Source organism: Phocoena sinus, chromosome 10 (assembly GCF_008692025.1).
Source record: "Phocoena sinus isolate mPhoSin1 chromosome 10, mPhoSin1.pri, whole genome shotgun sequence".
In the NCBI taxonomy this organism is placed as follows: Eukaryota; Metazoa; Chordata; class Mammalia; order Artiodactyla; family Phocoenidae; genus Phocoena; species Phocoena sinus.
This window is the reverse complement of record NC_045772.1, coordinates 54272957-54290676: the sequence shown is the minus strand read 5'-3', so window position 1 is coordinate 54290676 and position 17720 is coordinate 54272957. Positions and strand designations below refer to the sequence as shown.

The following is a 17720-nucleotide window of genomic DNA, read 5'->3' as shown; positions in this document are numbered from 1 at the left end:
CACTTACAGTATTGTTAACTGTAGGCACATTGTTGTACAGCAAATCTCTAGAATTTATTCATCTTGTATAACAAACTTTATTCCTGTTGAAGAGTAATTCCTCACTTCTCCCTTCCCCCAGCCACTGGGAACCACCATTCTACTCTCTGTTTCTATGAGTTTGACCAGTTTACATAGCCTCATATAAGTGGGATCATACGGTATTTGTCTGTGATTGGCTTACTTTACCAAGCATACTGTCCCTTAGGTTCATCAGTGTTATCACATGTGGCATGATTTCCATGCTTTTTTAAGGCTGAATAAAATTCCATTGTATGTATATACCATATTTTCTTTATCCATTTATCTGTCAATAGACATTTAGGTTGTTTTCATTATCTGGGCTATTGTAAATTATACTGCAGTGAACTTGAGAGTGCAGATATCTCTTCAAGATACTGATTTCATTTCCTTTGGGATATATACCCAGAAATGAGATTTCTGAATCATATGCTAGTTCTATTTCTAATTTTTTGAGGAATTTCCATACTGTTTTTCATAGCAGCTGCACCATCTTACATTTCCACTGACAGTATGCAAGGGTTCCAATTTCCCCACATTCTTGCCAGTACTTATTATCTTTTGTTCTTTTGATGATAGACATCCTAACAGGTGTGAGGTGGTATCTCATTGTGGTTTGATTTGCATTTCCCCAATGATTTCTGATGTTGAACATCTTTTTAATATACCTATTACCTGTCTGTATGCCTTCTTTAGAGAAGTGTCTATTCAAAGAAGTCTCAGGCCCATTTTTTAATCTGGTTATTTGGGGGTTTTGCTGTTGAATTGTAATGAGTTTCTTATATATTTGGATATTAACCCCTTACCAGATATGTGGTTTAAAGATTTAAAAATAAGACCTGATACGGGGAGGGGGAAGGGTAAGCTGGGACGAAGTGAGAGAGTAGCATGGACATATATACACTACCAAATGTAAAACAGCTAGTGGGAAGCAGCCGCATAGCACAGGGAGATCAACTCGGTGCTTTGTGACCACCTAGAGGGGTGGGATGGTGGGGGGTGGGATAGGGAGGGTGGGAGCGAGGGAGATGCAAGAGGGAAGAAATAATGTGGACATATGTATACGTATAACTGATTCACCCTGTTATTAAGCAGAAACTAACACACCACTGTAAAGCAATTATACTCCAATAAAGAAAAAGAAAAACCTGAATCTGTACATCTAGAAGAAATCTTAGGGGAAAAGCTTCATGACATTGGTCTAGGCAGTGATTTCATGAATATGACACCAAAAGCACAAGCAACAAAAGCAATTATAGACAAAAGGGACTACATCAGACTAAAAAGTTTCCGCACAGTAAAGGAAGCAATCAACAGAGTGAAAAGGCAACATGCCGAATGGGAGGAAATATTTTTAAGGGTATTAGGATTATCAGAAACACTTAGGGCTAGTTGTATTTCAATATTTGAACTTTCTAAACCTCTGAGAAGTAATATGGTACGTGTGCCACCTATTATTTTACTATTTTTGTAGAGTCCAGGGGGACTCTTATAGTTAAGCACATTAATATTCAGTAAGTATCCACACTAAGTAAGATAAAGAAGGAGTGTAAATAGCATCATTTCAGTTCAGGTTAGATTGCCCTGAAGTGAATTATGAAAAATTTTTTAAGTTTTCAGAAACTTTGGAATTTCAGATTTTCTGATAAGAGGTTGTGAATTTGTGTTTTGAAACCTTAAAATAATGATTCTTAAATAAATAAATAAATAAATAATTTAGTAATTGCTGACCTAGCTAATAAACTAAATTGCCAAGTGATAGTTCATTAGAATACAAAAAAAAATTTTAATCAGTATCTAGTGTATGAAAAGACTCTCAAAAAACTAAGAATAAAAGGGAATTCTCCTAACTTGTTAAAGCCTATAAACCCAAAATCTGTAGCAAACATTTAATTGAGAAATTTTGAACACAAACCAAATAAGATTAGAATTTTACAAAGAAATAAAATTCACTATTTACATATGATGCAATCTACATAAAATCCAAAAACAATCAGCAGACTACTAGTACTAAGAGAATTCAGCAACATTATCTAATACAAGATTAATTTGTAAAAATTAATAGGTGTTTTCCATACCCATAGGTCAGCATTCTTTTTTATGAAGAACCAGATAAGTATTTTTAGCTTTATGGGCCATAGGGTCTCTGACTCACCTATAACTACTGATATAGCAGTAGGCATTGTGTAAACAAATGCGTGTGGCTGCGTTCCAGTAAAACTTTATTTAAAAAAATATGGATTTGTCTTGTGAGCCATAGATTCCTGACCCTGCTATATAACATTAGTAACCCACTTAGAAAATAGCATAACAAAAAATAACTTAATTAAGAATGCATAAAACCTTCAAGGAAAAAAATTCTAACTTAATTAAAGACAAAAGATTATTGTGTACTATATGGCTTAACCTAGCCTGTTTCTCTAAATTTATCATGTCAGTGCCTCCTATTCAGAATTCTATACTGGGGCTTCCCTAGTGGTGGAGTGGTTAAGAATCTGCCTGCCAAGGCAGAGGACAGGTTCGAGCCCTCATCCAGGAAGATTCCACATGCCGCGGAGCAGCTAAGCCTGTGCACCACAACTACTGAATCTGCGCTCTAGAGCCTGTGAGCCACAGCTACTGAGCCCATGTGCCACAACTACTGAAGCCCTCACGCCTAGAGCCTGTGCTCCGCAACAAGAGAAGCCACTGCAGTGAGAAGCTTGCGCACCGCAACGAAGAGTAGCCCTCGCTCGCCACAACTACAGAAAGCGTGCATGCAGCAACGAAGACCCATAGCAGCCAAAAAGAAATAAATAAAATAAATTTTAAAACACAGAAAGAAAATTCTATCCTGACCTTTTTTTCCCCTCTGTTTGTGTGTGTGAGAAACTTCAGAAACTCATTCTAAAATTAACATATTCCAATAAAGATCCAGGATTAGCTAAGTCAGTTTTGACAAAGGAGGAAGGGAAGTGTTTACCTACTAGATAGTAAGGATTACTGCAAAGCTATGGTAATAAAAACACTATGACACTAGCAAAAGAAAGGCAAATAGACTGGAATAAACTAGTGAGCTAAGAAAAACTTCTGTATGTATGGTAAGTGGCACTGCTCAGCAGTGAAAAACAGGTTGCTTAAAGCAGATAGGTGCTTAGATTTTATTAGGAGTACTATTTGGAGAAAAGAAAGCAGAATCACTGCCTTACACATTACATACAAAGACTCCAGAAGGACTAAAGACTCAAATAAGAAATGTAAAGCTTTAAAGCTAATAAGATATTTTGGAAAATATCTGTGACTTAGGGAATCACAGAACATACTGCGAAAATTAATGTTTGACTGCATTAAATTAAGTATTTCTGTTAAAGGAACCATATACAAAGTTAAAAGTCAAATGTCGGTTTTAGAAAATCTAAAACCTACAAGAGAATACCCACAGTGTACAAAGAACTGCTGTGAATTAACAGAAACAAAGCAAACAAGCTTTTAAAAAATAAAAGATATAAGTAGTTTAAAGAAGGGGAAGCCCAAGTGCTGACAGGTAGCTGAGGAGATACACAAACTCACTAGTAATCAGAAAAATTAAAGCATGAGATACAATCTAATAGCCATCAGAATGACAAAAACTTAAAAGGATGCTAATAAGTGTTTGGAGGGTTGTAGGAGAGGTCTTATGTACTGATGGTGGGAGTACAAACTACTACCCTGCTATATATCAGTGTTTAATTAAATCAGGAATGCTTAATCCCTCTGACCCATCACTCAGTGGAATTTTTCACACAGGTCCCTGAATACACAATCTTTGTAGCTGCGTTGTTTGTGGTAGTGGGGATTTGAAGACAGCCTAGCTAAGTATTTATCTCTGGTAGAGTGAATAAGAAAAATGATGGTGATATACTGTGGAATGCCAGTGCAGCAGATAGTAGTAACAGTGGTAAGATCTTTGAAACTGGATAAACTTTAAAACATAGAGTTGAGAGAAAAAATAAAAACGAAATGAGATTTCACTCAGTACCATTTAGGTAAACTTAGAACATACTGTGTAAAATTATAATATTCAAGAACATTGAGAAAACACCTGTAGTGGAGGAAAATATTATAGATAAAGTGAGGAATTAGCATTTATTTATATGTATATAATTGAAGTAAGGATGCAGATTCTTTTTTTGGGGTAAATGGCAACTTTAAAAGAAAAGAATTCTGTGTGTGTTCATTGAAGTTACATTACAAGCAGATGTAACTTAGACAAATTCAACTCCAGCAGAAGGCATGTAATTTTAAGTTCCTCAAGAAAGAAACTTATTATTAAGTTTATTATTATTATTATTAAGATACAGAACAGCCTGTTTTATATGCTTATAATTGTCATCATATCTGAGGAGACAACCCCTCGTCCTCAACATGGTATGAAGATGCTAGTTCTAATAAACATCACTAACCTGGGGTATGTCCAGTGCTCATACTGCTTAGCACATAACCGTTTCCTACCTAGAGTGTCAAAAGCCAAGGAAAAATCATTAAAAGCTATAATATGGTGATAGAAGGAAGAATCACCTGTTCAGTTTGTTAAAACACTGTTTCCTCAGCCCCATCCCCTGAATTTCTGTTTCGGTAGATCTGGGTAGGGCTCATGAATTTGCATTGCTACTAAGCTCACAGGTGATTCTAATACTGTTGGTCTAAGTATCACACTTTGAGAAATTCTGTAGGTAACGTTTCTTAATATGTATTATGTGAACCCCCATAGGCAGCAGCTTCCAGAGTCCTCCCCCAGACCAGCAGAATATAAATCTTTATGAGGGGACTCAGGAATCTGAATTTTATGATTCATTTTCTTTTTGGTCATATAACTGCACAACTGGAGATGAAAGGGGAAAATAATAGAAAGTTTCACTTTTAGGTGCCAGTGATGCATTGCACTACACTGATGGAAGAAGTTATCCAAAGTACTGTATAACATCTTGTTTATTATTTAATGTTTTCTAAAGTGAAAAATGTTAGTGGTTTTCCAAACAGCCAAATAAAAATAATTCTTTATAAATAAAAACAATAATACCAGTTAAAAAAAAACAAAAAAAACCACCACTACAGTAGGCATATGTTCACTAAGAGAAAGCATGTTAGTATCTAAGTGTCTGACTTTTCTGTACCACTGAAAACAAAGAAATTAATTGTTCTGAAGGCCCTAAAATCATACTAGGCCCGTTTTTTTGTTGTTTTATTTTTTTTTTGGCTGCGTTGGGTCTTCCCTGCAATGCGCAGGCTTCTTGTTGCAGAGCATGGGCTCTAGGCATGCGGGCTTCAGTAGTTGCAGCACACGGGCTCAGTAGCTGTGCCTGGCAGGCTCTAGAGCTCAGGCTCAGTAGCTGTGGTGCACGGGCTTAGTTGCTCCGCGGCATGTGGGATCTTCCCGGACCAGGGCACTAACCCGTGTCCCCTGCATCGGCAGGCGGACTCTCAACCACTGCGCCACCAGGGAAGCCCGGCAGGAGGATTTTTTAACCACTGCGCCACCAGGGAAGTCCCTAGGCCCATTTTTATCAGAACGGAGACCATATAGCCTCATCTGAAGAAATACTAAATATTAAAAAAATGTCAGGCGTAAAATATAATTTTGTTTAAAACATGTAGTCCTATTCGGCTTCCCTGGTGGCACAGTGGTTGAGAGACCGCCTGCCGATGCAGGGGACACGGGTTCGTGCCCCGGTCTGGGAAGATCCCACATGCCGTGGAGCAGCTGGGCCCGTGAGCCGTGGCCGCTGAGCTTGCGCGTCCGGAGCCTGTGCTCCACAACACCGCAAAAACAAAACAAAACATGTAGTCCTATTTATAAAAATGTATATACCCTAAGACAACCCAAAATCTATATTAGAAACCTAAGAACCTACCTAAAAAATTTTCAAAAGTTTTCCATCTGGATTTTTCTGCTAGTTATCAATTTATAACTTGAATTTTTCATCTTTATATTCATGCTGTATTTTAAAAATATTAAAATGCTTAGTTTTTCTCAGAACGTGCATTTCTAATCTAGTTCTTAAGCATCTGATTTCTTAAAACCTCTCAAAAACGTGATATTTTCTAGTGATACCTCAGAAAAGCTTAAACCACTCTATTTTTCTATTCTGTTAATCAGAACGTGCATTTCTTTTTTTTTTTTTTTTTTTGCGGTACGTGGGCCTCTCACTGTTGTGGCCTCTCCCGTTGCGGAGCACAGGCTCCGGAGCACAGGCTGTGAGGGTAACAAGAGAAGTTGTTTTAATTCAGACGTTTTCATTAATTGCTCAAAAATATTGACGAGACATGTGAGTAAAAATCTGGTGGAGGAAGATAAGCGTCATTGATAACTGAAGAGGCAGTTTTTATGGGCTAGAAAATATTCAGAGAAGAATCCAAAATCAACAAGGTAAGGCATGAGAGGCTAAAAAAAAATCAAATAGAAAACTAAGTCAGTTCTTAACTCATATGTTGTCCCCCTGCCGTCTGTGGTGTTCTGATTAACAGAATTCCAAATTAGTGATTGAAGCACTAAGTGTAAACTTAATCTAGTGGCATATTAGTATTTTTACAGCACTCTGTCCCTGAGTGCTCTTCTTGGAGAGAGGAAGCACTTTATAAATAAAACCATTGCATACTATTTTTCAGTTAGGATAAATAATAAACATCTAGGTGACTCTACAGTATTGTTTTTGTTTTTTTTACACCAGCTGTTTTGCTATTGTACCTGTTTAAATACAGGTGGAAAAACTTAGCATATACTTTAGAATTTTTTAAAGAGTTATTAAGCCCAATTTGCATATATAGTAATTGCACAGTTAACTGTATAAATGGATTCAGAAATGGTGGATAGACCTATTAGATTGAAAATTCATATTAGGAAGCTCTTGTCAGATAAAGTGTTTTCATTTTAACAATAAACTGTACAGAGACTTTTTAAGTATTTATAAGCATGATAGTCTCTGCTTATTTAAAAGATTAGATTTGGTTATGACAGTTTTATTTTGGTACTAAAAGAACAGAGGTTATTATAGTTCACAGAAAGTGCATTCTTAAAGTTTCTATGAAAGTATACAAATTTGTTACCAATTTTCACCTTGTTCAAATACTGGAAATGGGGGATTGAGTGATTTTGGATGTAGCGGTCGAGAGGATGGCTCAAGAGCCAGTTTTTCATTTCTTGTCCTTCATGCATATTCATATATTTTAAGTTAATAACATGTCTTCAATTTGAAATGCAACCTGTGAGCCATAAATCTAGGGTAACATTCTAAAACCTGCAATTTCTTGTCATTTTTAAAGACATTTTGAGTCTATAAATTTTCTTTCATGCTTCATCTCATTTTATCTTATTATTATTGGTCTCATTAAGAAAAAGACATAGAACACGACATTGTAAATCAACTATACTCCAAAAAAAAATTTTTTTTAAAGAAAAAGACATAGAATGACTTTTTTCTAAGACTCTATAAAGTTTGAGGTAATGGAACAGCCAAAACAGAACTGCCTAGGATGAAGTTAAATATAGGGAGCCAAAGCTTGGAGAGTAATGAGAACTGCAGGTATGGAGTTATATTCCTAGAAGTGAGAAATATTAGGCATATGTGAATTATCTAATTAAAAATGTAAAGAACTGTACACTAAACCTTAAAGGGTATCCCTAAGTAATGATATAAAACAAAGATCAAATAGGTAATCGTGTAGATTAAGGAAAACTTGGATTCTGTTTTGTCATAGAGGCCAAAGGAAAAAAGAGCTTCTAGAAGAAAGGGAATGGTAAGCAGTGGTAAACGATGCAGAAATTGGGGGGAGACAGAAGAGATTCGGTGTATTTGACAAATGATGTCAGCATGATGAGAATGACAAATAGTAGGAAAAGAGGGGATGAATACCTAGTCAGAAAGTGGAACACCTGGTATAGATCATTCATCATGTAATGTACTGAAAGAAGAAAGATAACTAAGGTGTAGTTGGTTCGAAAGGCAGGATTCCTGGAGAGAAAAGGAAACTGTATGTAGATCTGTTTGTTATTTAAATATACACATCCTTTCCTGGGTGTTTGTCACCTAACGATGAAGGCAGCATAATGGTAGAATAAAGTTCTTGTGTACTGTTATTTACCGATAAACTGGTTTTTTCTGGTTATTTTATTTTGGTGGTCCAAACTCCAAATCTTTTTTGGAAAAGCTTGTGCTTGTACATAAACACACACTTCACATAACTCTGTACTTTGAGGTTCCTCAATTTAATATTCATTAAGATCTTGAGTGTGTATGCAGATTTTCCTTTGAAATGCTGAAAATGCACATTGATTAAATAAATCTTTCCTTCATGTAAACACTGTTACCTACTCTCTGTTGTGGTAAGATAATGTATAACCTAGTACTGTGTCTCCAAGTTTTACCAAAGATAGCATGGTCACAGTCAAGCTTCTTAGTTAGTGTTAGCTTCAATATTTAAAAGCCATATCCAAATTTAATTGAAATTAAGACATTTACATAGTATATTTCATGCATAAATGAATGTAACTTAAGTATTCAGTTCTCATATAGATGCTTGATTCAGAGGTACTCACAAATAATTATTGGTTATTTTATTTCTTCCTTTCTCCCCTGGTTCTAAAAAAGATTTGGGCAATTTATAGTAACACATGTAAGTCAAAGTTAACTATATATAAAGATGTTTAAAAAAAAAAAAAAGTTAACTATATGAATAGATACAAAAGTCAGGACAAATGGAAAATAAACAATTGTCATAGTAAGATGAAACCGGAGAACTTAGCTGGTAGGGAGCAGTAAGGGCTTTTGAAGTTACTAAAATTAATTTGCATATGTATGAACTTATTTTGGATCCTGATTCAAACTACCCAGTTTTTGAGACAACTGGGGAAAAAATGTGAACATGAACTGACTATTAGATTGGGACGGACAGTAGTATCAAAAAAGATTTCTTACCTGCTGGGGATGCATACTGTAGTGTTTACAGGTGAAATTATAAATGTCTGGGATTTGCTTTAAAATTGTCCAGCAAAAACATGAAGGAATGTGGAGGCCAAGGAGATTATAAATAAACCAAGAGTGGTAGAATGTTAATAATTTTTGAAGCTGAATGACTGATATTGGGTACATGAGGACTTGTGTATGTTTGGAGATATCTGTAATAACAGCAAAAATAAAAATGGGTTGCAGTTTTGGTGTTGAGATTGATAATGGCTAAAGAAGAGTAACTGTAATTTTATTTTTTTTAAGTGGAATGTTTTGTCAAATACCATATAGAGCAGTCAAAACGAGGAACAAAAATCAGGTTATGAGAAACACTTTATATATAAATTTCCTTAAATTGTCTTTTGTTTAAGTATTTAACACCCTGCCTGACACAGAGGAGACGTAGCAAATGCTTGTTGAACTGAACTAATCTGTATCTCACAAGAGTAAAAGTGCTTAATTTTTCAAGAGATTTAAATTTCTCTTTTTCTCTAAGAACTTACCCTAGGATGATTGTTAGAAATGGGGAAAGTTTAAGGTTGGTCTTGTTTTTCTTAATAAGATAGTTTTTGTTTTATAATGTCAAAATTTACAAATTCGGGTTGTTTTATATCAGGTTTGAAAATAACTATAAAAAGTTTTAAATAACTATTTTTGCTATGTCAGCCTTCAGACTTAATTTCTCTATATTTTGATTGCTCAGTATGGTATTAGATTTCCATGTATGTTGACTATGTAGGTAACTTACAAAGAATAAGCTGTATTTTCCTGTTCAAGTAAGAAGTTCAGCTTAGCCTTGAATTGCAGGCTTTTAGTTGAAACATTGGGAATAGGGAAATTAAAATACTGCATTCAGTTGTCAGGGATGAAGTTTAATTTTCTCTCTTCATGAAATCATTTCAGCTAAACTCACGTTTTACCTTCTGTCTTGTTAAGAGACGATTCACTGCCTTATGTTACACTTAGCCCAAACTAGCCAAAATTAATTTAACACTAGATAAATGGCTTAATATCTAGTTTATGTATAATATTCTAAGCATTTTCTTCACTCGTCTCTTCAGAAAGCTACTAGTGCGAAGTTGCTAATAAACAGTGTAATTTCCAAGTTATATCAAAGAAAGAGAGTTAAAGAACTCAGGTTATAATCCACAGATTGACTAGTCAACCCCTGCACTAACTCCACAAATGTTAGCTAGGTTGGGCTATGTGTAATCTCGGTCAGAAGTTGGACTCACAATAGATAAGTGATCTAACTATTAACCATAATGTCTGTAACAGGAGGTAAAAAGTGTTATCATACTTTTATTTAGCTGTGGATCACCACATCCATCCTGCTCTCTCTGATCTCCATGCTCTTTAAGAACAATCTCTCTACCAATAGTATTTATCTCAATGTTTCCTAGACCTCGTTTTTCCTTCGTTATCTCCTCTCTCCTATACATATAAATGCCTAGCATACTGCCACATGTATAGTAGACACTCAGTTAACATTAGTTCGTGCTTTTGTTTCTTTTCCAGTATCATCTTCCTTGCTAACCTATAGATATAAACAGATCTCTCCCATCTTTTAAAACAAGACCATCAGCTTCCTCTGAATACCACTTAGTTTTTCTTCTAATAGCCAACTTCTTTAAAAAGGCAGTGCTTACCATTCCTTACCAAATATTCAGAATTTAACGAAGTCCTTATTTAACTTTTTTTAAACCTAGTTTATTTGACCTCTCTTTAATACTTCTTTTTGATAACTATCTCCTAAAGAAATTCTCTTATTTTGAATCTATGATACCACAGTTTTTCACGGCTACCTCCTCGGCACTATGCAGTTTTACCTGCCATTGTTTTTTTTTTTTTTTTTTTTTTTTTTTTTTTTTTTTTTTTTTTATGCGTTACGCGGGCCTCTCACTGTTGTGGCCTCTCCCGTTGCGGAGGACAGGCTCCGGACGCGCAGGCTCAGCGGCCATGGCCCACGGGCCCAGCCGCTCCGCGGCATGTGGGATCCTCCCAGACCGGGGCACGAACCCGCGTCCCCTGCATCGGCAGGCGGACTCTCAACCACTGCGCCACCAGGGAAGCCCCATTGTTTTTTTATAGTGAAGGAGGTCAGATAATAAATAACACGTCTGTGTTTTTATGAAAATAGTTTTGATCATAGACAGCTACCCTGAAAGGATCTTGTTTCCCCCTCAGTGTCCATGGACTGTACTTTGAGAACTGCTTCCTAAGCCTCCAAGACATGTTGCCCTTGCCCACTCCACTGTCCTAGTCCCAGCCTTTATTACTTCTCACCTTTGTTGTTTTTATAGTCTCCTAAATGCTCTTCCAATCTTCAGTCTCTTTCTCTTCCTCAAGAGTTACCTTTTTAGAATACAAATCTGATTATGTTGATACTCTTAAAATCTTTCAACATGCCACAGCACAATTGGATAAAATCCACATTCCTTCAGAGAACATAAAAAGGTTCTTCATTATGATACTTACCTTAATAACCTCTGCCTATCACTACACCCTAGTCTTTCAGCCAATTCATTGGTAATTCCCTAAACACATCATGCTTTCTGTAGTCCCACACATTTTCACATGCTATTCTTTCCACCTGGAGTACTCTCACTTTCCAGTTTCCAACTACCCCTCCAACTGTGCACATCGTTTTAAAATCACTTCATGTTAGTACCCACAAAATTTGATTTTTTTTTTTTTTTTTTTTGTGCGGTACGCAGGCCTCTCACTGTTGTGGCCTCTCCCGTTGCGGAGCACAGGCTCCGGACGCGCAGGCTCAGCGGCCATGGCTCATGGGCCTAGCCGCTCCACGGCATGTGGGATCTTCCCAGACCGGGGCACGAACCCGTGTCCCCTGCATTAGGCAGGTGGACTCTCAAGCACTGCGCCACCAGGGAAGCCCTTTTTGTTATAATTTTAAAATTTGTTTTAGGACTTATACTGTTTTATAGTTATTTTGCTTGTATCATTTTCCCCTATTAGAGTATGAGCTATTTTAGATCAGGAACTCTCTCTCTCTTTGTACTCCTAGTACTTAACAAGGGCAAGGCATAATGTAATCATTTAATAAATGTTTGAGTGTTTTTAATGAATTTCATAGAAAATTCTAATATTGTTCTGGGATAGAGTTGCTAATGAATAGTAAAAAGGCCACAGATGGGCAGAAAAAGGGAAAAAATATATATATATGCCTCAGCCGTATATAATATGTAATAAATATAATACATATTATAAATAAAATAATCTTTATTTTCATAATTTTTACTATAAGTAAAATTCAAGGGAATGTTTCAGTTTCTATCTGTATACCTGAAAAGTTGTAGTGAATTGAATTAAATAGTAGTCAGATGGATACATTTTGAAAAATTAACCTCCTTCATTGATTATAAGTCAGTCTTGGTGTTTTTAGATTGTTTTCCTAAGTTAGCATTCTTAATGTGAAGGCAGAAAATGCCAGAATACTTCTATATTAATATTAATTCTATTAATATCTTAAAATTAGTACCTTAAAATATTAGTATATTAAAATTACCTTTTAAATTTGTTTTTGACATTGTTTTATATTAAAACTTGGTTGCTTGTATTTTTGGATTTGAGGGTAGTACAGTTAAATAAAATCTTGTAAGGGTCTTCTGTCAGAAAGGCAGCTAAATAGAAGTCCCACTTAATGTAATCTACTTGTATATAACTTGCATCAACAATAACAAAAAAACTCTCCTTTAAAATGAAGAAAAAAATTTTACCAATATTTCATAATATATAAAACTTCAAAAGTTAAATAAAATTTTATATGTAAGAAATTTTATTACCCACCACTTAATTTAGCAAAATCCAAATTACCTAAAAGCAAATTTTGTAGGTTACACTTTCCTGCCCAATGACCATTTTGCTGTTCATTAGCACCTGAGTAGACGAAATAAAATAATTTTTAAACAGTAATCACTTTGGGCCTCACTAATTTAGAATTTATGATGACTGAGATACTGGACTGAAAGTATTAGCCTCTTACAGCCCGTGGCCTAGATGTTGCCTAGTAAATTAAAATTGTATACAAAATTACAAGGGAAATTAAATCTTTTAGAGACTTTTAAGTACTACTTTAAAATAATCATTCCTATATAATGGATTTGTTTACTATAAATCATGCCTATAAAGCATATTTGTTGATTAAAAGCCATTAGTAATTTAGATTTCTCCAAAAACATTCTGAATTAGTGAGGTGTGTAATAGATAGTGAGATTTATATCTGTTCAGTTTTTGCAGGGGTAACCTTGGCCAAAAATTACTTCTCAGGATTATGTTTGGAATTCTCTTTGCTATTTCATCCCTCTTGCCTTACAGTTTTAAAAATTGGTAAAATCTATGATATCTGTGTCTGTGTTGTATATAATTGGAATGCCATAGTACCTACTGAGACACAGAGTGGATTTCTTTTACATGCTTCCTTTAAAAATTAATATTTTAATTCCATTGATTTAAGGAAATTATTGATTGTAAAATATTAATAATGGTTACCTGAACTCAGAACTGGGTGTATTGCATTAGTAGATTTATAAGAATAATATCAAGTTTTATATTTAATTTGATAAATTTCCTTTGAAAATAGTTCCCTTATATACTATTACTTTTTATATGAACAAATACATTGGAAATTAAAAACCAAAGGGTATATGGTGATTTTGCTCATAAATCTGTTTTCCAGCATTCATTTACTACATACATTGTCATCTGTAGTTCTTTTCTTTATTTCATAATTAATTTCAAAATTCAGCATTTTTTATCTAATTTAACATTTTCATATTTTTAAAGGTCCCCAGGTGCATCCAATTTTTCAACTTTACCAAAGATCTCTCCTTCATCTCTATCAAATAATTATAACAACATCAACAACAGAAAGTAAGCACTGAATCTTAAAAACTCTTTGTTTAATTGATCGCCCTATTGTGGTTGCAAAAAATCTCTTGTATCTAAAATTTAGGATAAAAGTCTTAATGCATTAAAATTGATTTTCTTTTAAATCACTGGTCAGTTCTTCAAGGAGTAACTTCACAAGAAAGCAAGCAGAGGTATAAACTTCTTGATTTAATATATATACTACAATAATTTACTAAAAGAGAAATAAAGCACTTTCAGAATTTCATATTCTAAATACTAATTATTGAAATATATATACAAGTCTGTTAGAATTCAAATTTTTAGGAACAGTATAAATTTCAGATGTCATTTTAGAACTAGACATGTAATCACAGACAACACATAGTGTTTTTTAAAAGTGTTTATCAGTGATTCTCAACTGGAAAACATACAAATTTTTATGTTTATCAAAAAGGCAATTACTTTTTCTGAAAAAATTTGGAGAAACAATTCCCTTGCTCCATCAGGAATAGTATTCAGAATCTTAAGATTTACAAAAATTACATGAAAATGTGTGCCATATTGCTATAAGAAAAAGGATTCAAAGTCACTTGGGATTCACTATAACGTCTGACATGGATGTATTACCTTGAAAATTGGCATGGTTTTTTTATATAAAAGGATAAAAAGAAAACTCTATTTATAATTAGTCCATTCAATTATTTTTTATTTATTTATTTTTAAATATTTAAATTAATTAACTAAATTTATTTAATTAAATTAAATAAATAATAATTATTTATTATTAGTCCATTCAAGAATTTTAATCCAGAGATGATTATTGTCCTTTCACTTCTTGGAGATATACATTGTAGTTTATGTATTAGGTTTACAGGATTTATGTAGTTAAATATTTACACTACTTGTCCAGTTCATAAATGGCATCTGATTATTCCAAAGGGTAAATTCAAAAGGACTGAAGCTATTCGTGAAATAATCTTTTAAAAAGCACCATTAATTGAATTTATAGGTTTAATTAATGTTCCCTTAAAATTCATATGGAGAGGTGGGGCTTGACAAAATGATTCTAATTTTAACATACATTTGGATTATAAATATATAATAGCCAAAATAACTTTGGAAAGGAAAAACAATGAGAAAGGATTAATCCTACTAAATATCACAACCTGTTATAAAGATACAATAATTCAAACAGCATAGTACTGACCCAAGAATATACCTCCAGATCAGTGGAATAGAAAAGAGAGCCCAGAAACAGACCTTTATATATAAAAGAATGTAATGTGATCAGAAAGTATCCTAGACTAATGGAGAATGGGCAGATTATCCAGTAAATGCTATTGGAAAAATTGGATTGCTATTTCTCTTTAAAACTTTAAATTAAATTAAAATTTTAATTGTCAGGCATATTAAACAGCAAATAAATGGAAAATATTCTTGCTACAAATGACAAAGGAAGGGCAGATATTCTTAGTATATCAAGCTCATAAAAATCAGTGAGAAATTTTTTAAGACAACTTGAAAAGTAGGTAAATGATGCAGCTGGGCAATGAAAATAAGAGAATTAAAACAAACATTTTAAATGTTCAAGTTCACTACTAACTAGAGATATGTAAATTAAAAACATAAGCAACTCCATCCACTTTCCCCCACCTCAGTCTCATTGAGAAAAGTTAAGTGATGGTATCTGTTATTGTAAGGATTCTGTTTGAGTGGTTGGAGTATTAGTCCAACTTACGTAGAAAAGAGTTTGCTATATATATCAAGAAGATTTAAAACACTAATTTCTTACTTCAGTAGTAACAAGATACATGCACTGTAGTATAATGGTGAAATATTGAAGACACTGGATATCCAAAATTGCAGTGTAGTGTGTTCTCTTCTATTTAAAAACGTATATCCACAGGCAAAAGAGTAAAGGGAAATATCCTCCTATAATCTGGTTTGTATTTTACATGGTATCTTTTAATGTAATTCATTAAAAGTCATTTTCTCATATGAGATAAAATATTATCTGTGTTTCTACTAATTGCAGATGGCTCCCACATTTACTATAAAAGAATTTGGTTCCAGGTATAACATGTATTTATAGTTAGTTATTCTTTGGAGGGATTTTTTAGCATTGTATATAGACTGTATTGACCATAGGCTGTATTTTGACCAGAGTTGCCATATTAGTATATGTGATCTGGTGCTTCTGTTTTTGTCTTATTTCCCTCTCACAGTAAAAATATGACAGTACAATCTGATCTCAAAACCTCTGACTGCAGAAAATATTAAGAGAGGAATTGGAGTGTTGTCTTAAAAGTTTAGAACATGATTAATTAATGATTCTACTCCTATGACTAGGTTATATTGTTAGCTATTTATATTTGTCTATTTTAGACACTAAAATAGTCCTTTCATATTAGGAAATTTTAATAGCAAACAGCTACTGGTACCACCTTACTTAAAAGTAAAACTTAACCTTTCTTAGTAAGGAACAAAATTTAAACATTTACAAAATGAAGAGTTCTTTTTTACTTTAAAAAACTTGAATTAATGTTATCATAACAATTATTTCACATAAAATTTATTTCTTGACTTTCTTTTCGACTTCTGGAAATAAGTAGCTGCTTAAGACTTCAGATGGAAATAGCATAGTTTCTTTAAAAGTATGTAAAATGGGTAATGACCTTTTAAGATTAAATACGTTTATGAAACTTCATATATGTGGAGATAATACTCCAAGTGTAAACTGCATATTAAAATCAGTAGTTGTGACACAACGTTTATATGGCATTTATTTACAAATTCAAGACTTAAACTGATACGTTATTAAGATATAAAGTTTTCATTTCCAGAAATAAGAATATTTGTTATAAAAGTAATAACAAAGTGTACTTGGAATTATTTCACTGAAGTTTAATAAAGTTTAAGTTTTTATTAAAGACTAATATTATGAAGAATCAGATGCCAGAATATTGTTCATTCACCCTGTGTAGTAGTTTTACTTGTTAATCCGTACAATATTAATTCTTGCCTCAATTATAATTTAAGTACATTTTTAATATGTACCAAAATCTTTTCACTCCCCGCATTTTTCTTCTGTCTTGCTGCATTGGCTTTACTATAATACTTCCTCTGAAAAAACCTCTTTAATGTATTTATTGTCTCAACTCTTGGCATTCCACATCGGGGCACATTCTATTTTTCTGTTAATTCATTTAAAGCTCTTTTATTTGAAATGGAAATGACTCCCTGTAAGAGATTAAGCGATGAAAAGGAACTGGATTTTGGAGACTGCCAGAGACTAGCCATCTGGCTTTTGACAAGTTAGTTGCTGAAAGTATCATTTCATTAACTGCAAAGTGAGCATAATTACAGTTATGAGGATTAAATTATAAATTTATAGTGTTTATAATGTTAAATGTAAATGCTAATTGAAAAGTCAGTTTCAGCCACCATCACCCTGATACTAAAACCAGACAGAGATGCTACAAAAAAAGAAAATTACAGACCAATATTACTGATGAATATAGATGCAAAAATCCTCAATAAAATACTAGCAAACAGAATCCAAAAACACATTAAAAGTATACACCAAGATCAAGTGGGATTTATCCCAAGGATGCAAGGATTCTTCAATATACACAAATCAATCAATGTGATACACCATATTAACAAATTGAAGAATAAAAACCATATGTTCATGTCAATAGATGCAGAAAAAGCTTTTGACAAAATTCAACACCCATTTATGATAAAAACTCTCCAGAAAGTGGGCATAGAGGGAACCTGCCTCAACAAAATAAAGGCTATATATGACAAACCCACAGCCAACATCAT

At 33.7% G+C, this 17720-nt stretch overlaps 1 protein-coding gene across 6 annotated transcripts in view; it reads left to right on the top strand.

The window, feature by feature from the left end:
* USP15 (ubiquitin specific peptidase 15) overlaps positions 1 to 17720 on the top strand; it is a 131121-nt gene that overhangs the window by 59307 nt on the left and 54094 nt on the right. For 4 of the 6 annotated variants that reach the window (XR_004351700.1, XM_032645044.1, XM_032645046.1 and 1 more), the window contains one exon: positions 13827 to 13913. The exons of 1 other annotated variant lie outside the window; for it this stretch is intronic. Coding sequence is in view for 4 of the 5 variants with exons in the window: in XM_032645044.1 (XP_032500935.1) it covers positions 13827 to 13913 (87 nt within the window). In the remaining variant the exon portion in view is untranslated. Of the gene's footprint in view, positions 1 to 2498; positions 2870 to 13826; positions 13914 to 17720 lie in introns of those variants that run through there. One more of the 6 variants, XM_032645049.1, reaches the window with a different exon arrangement.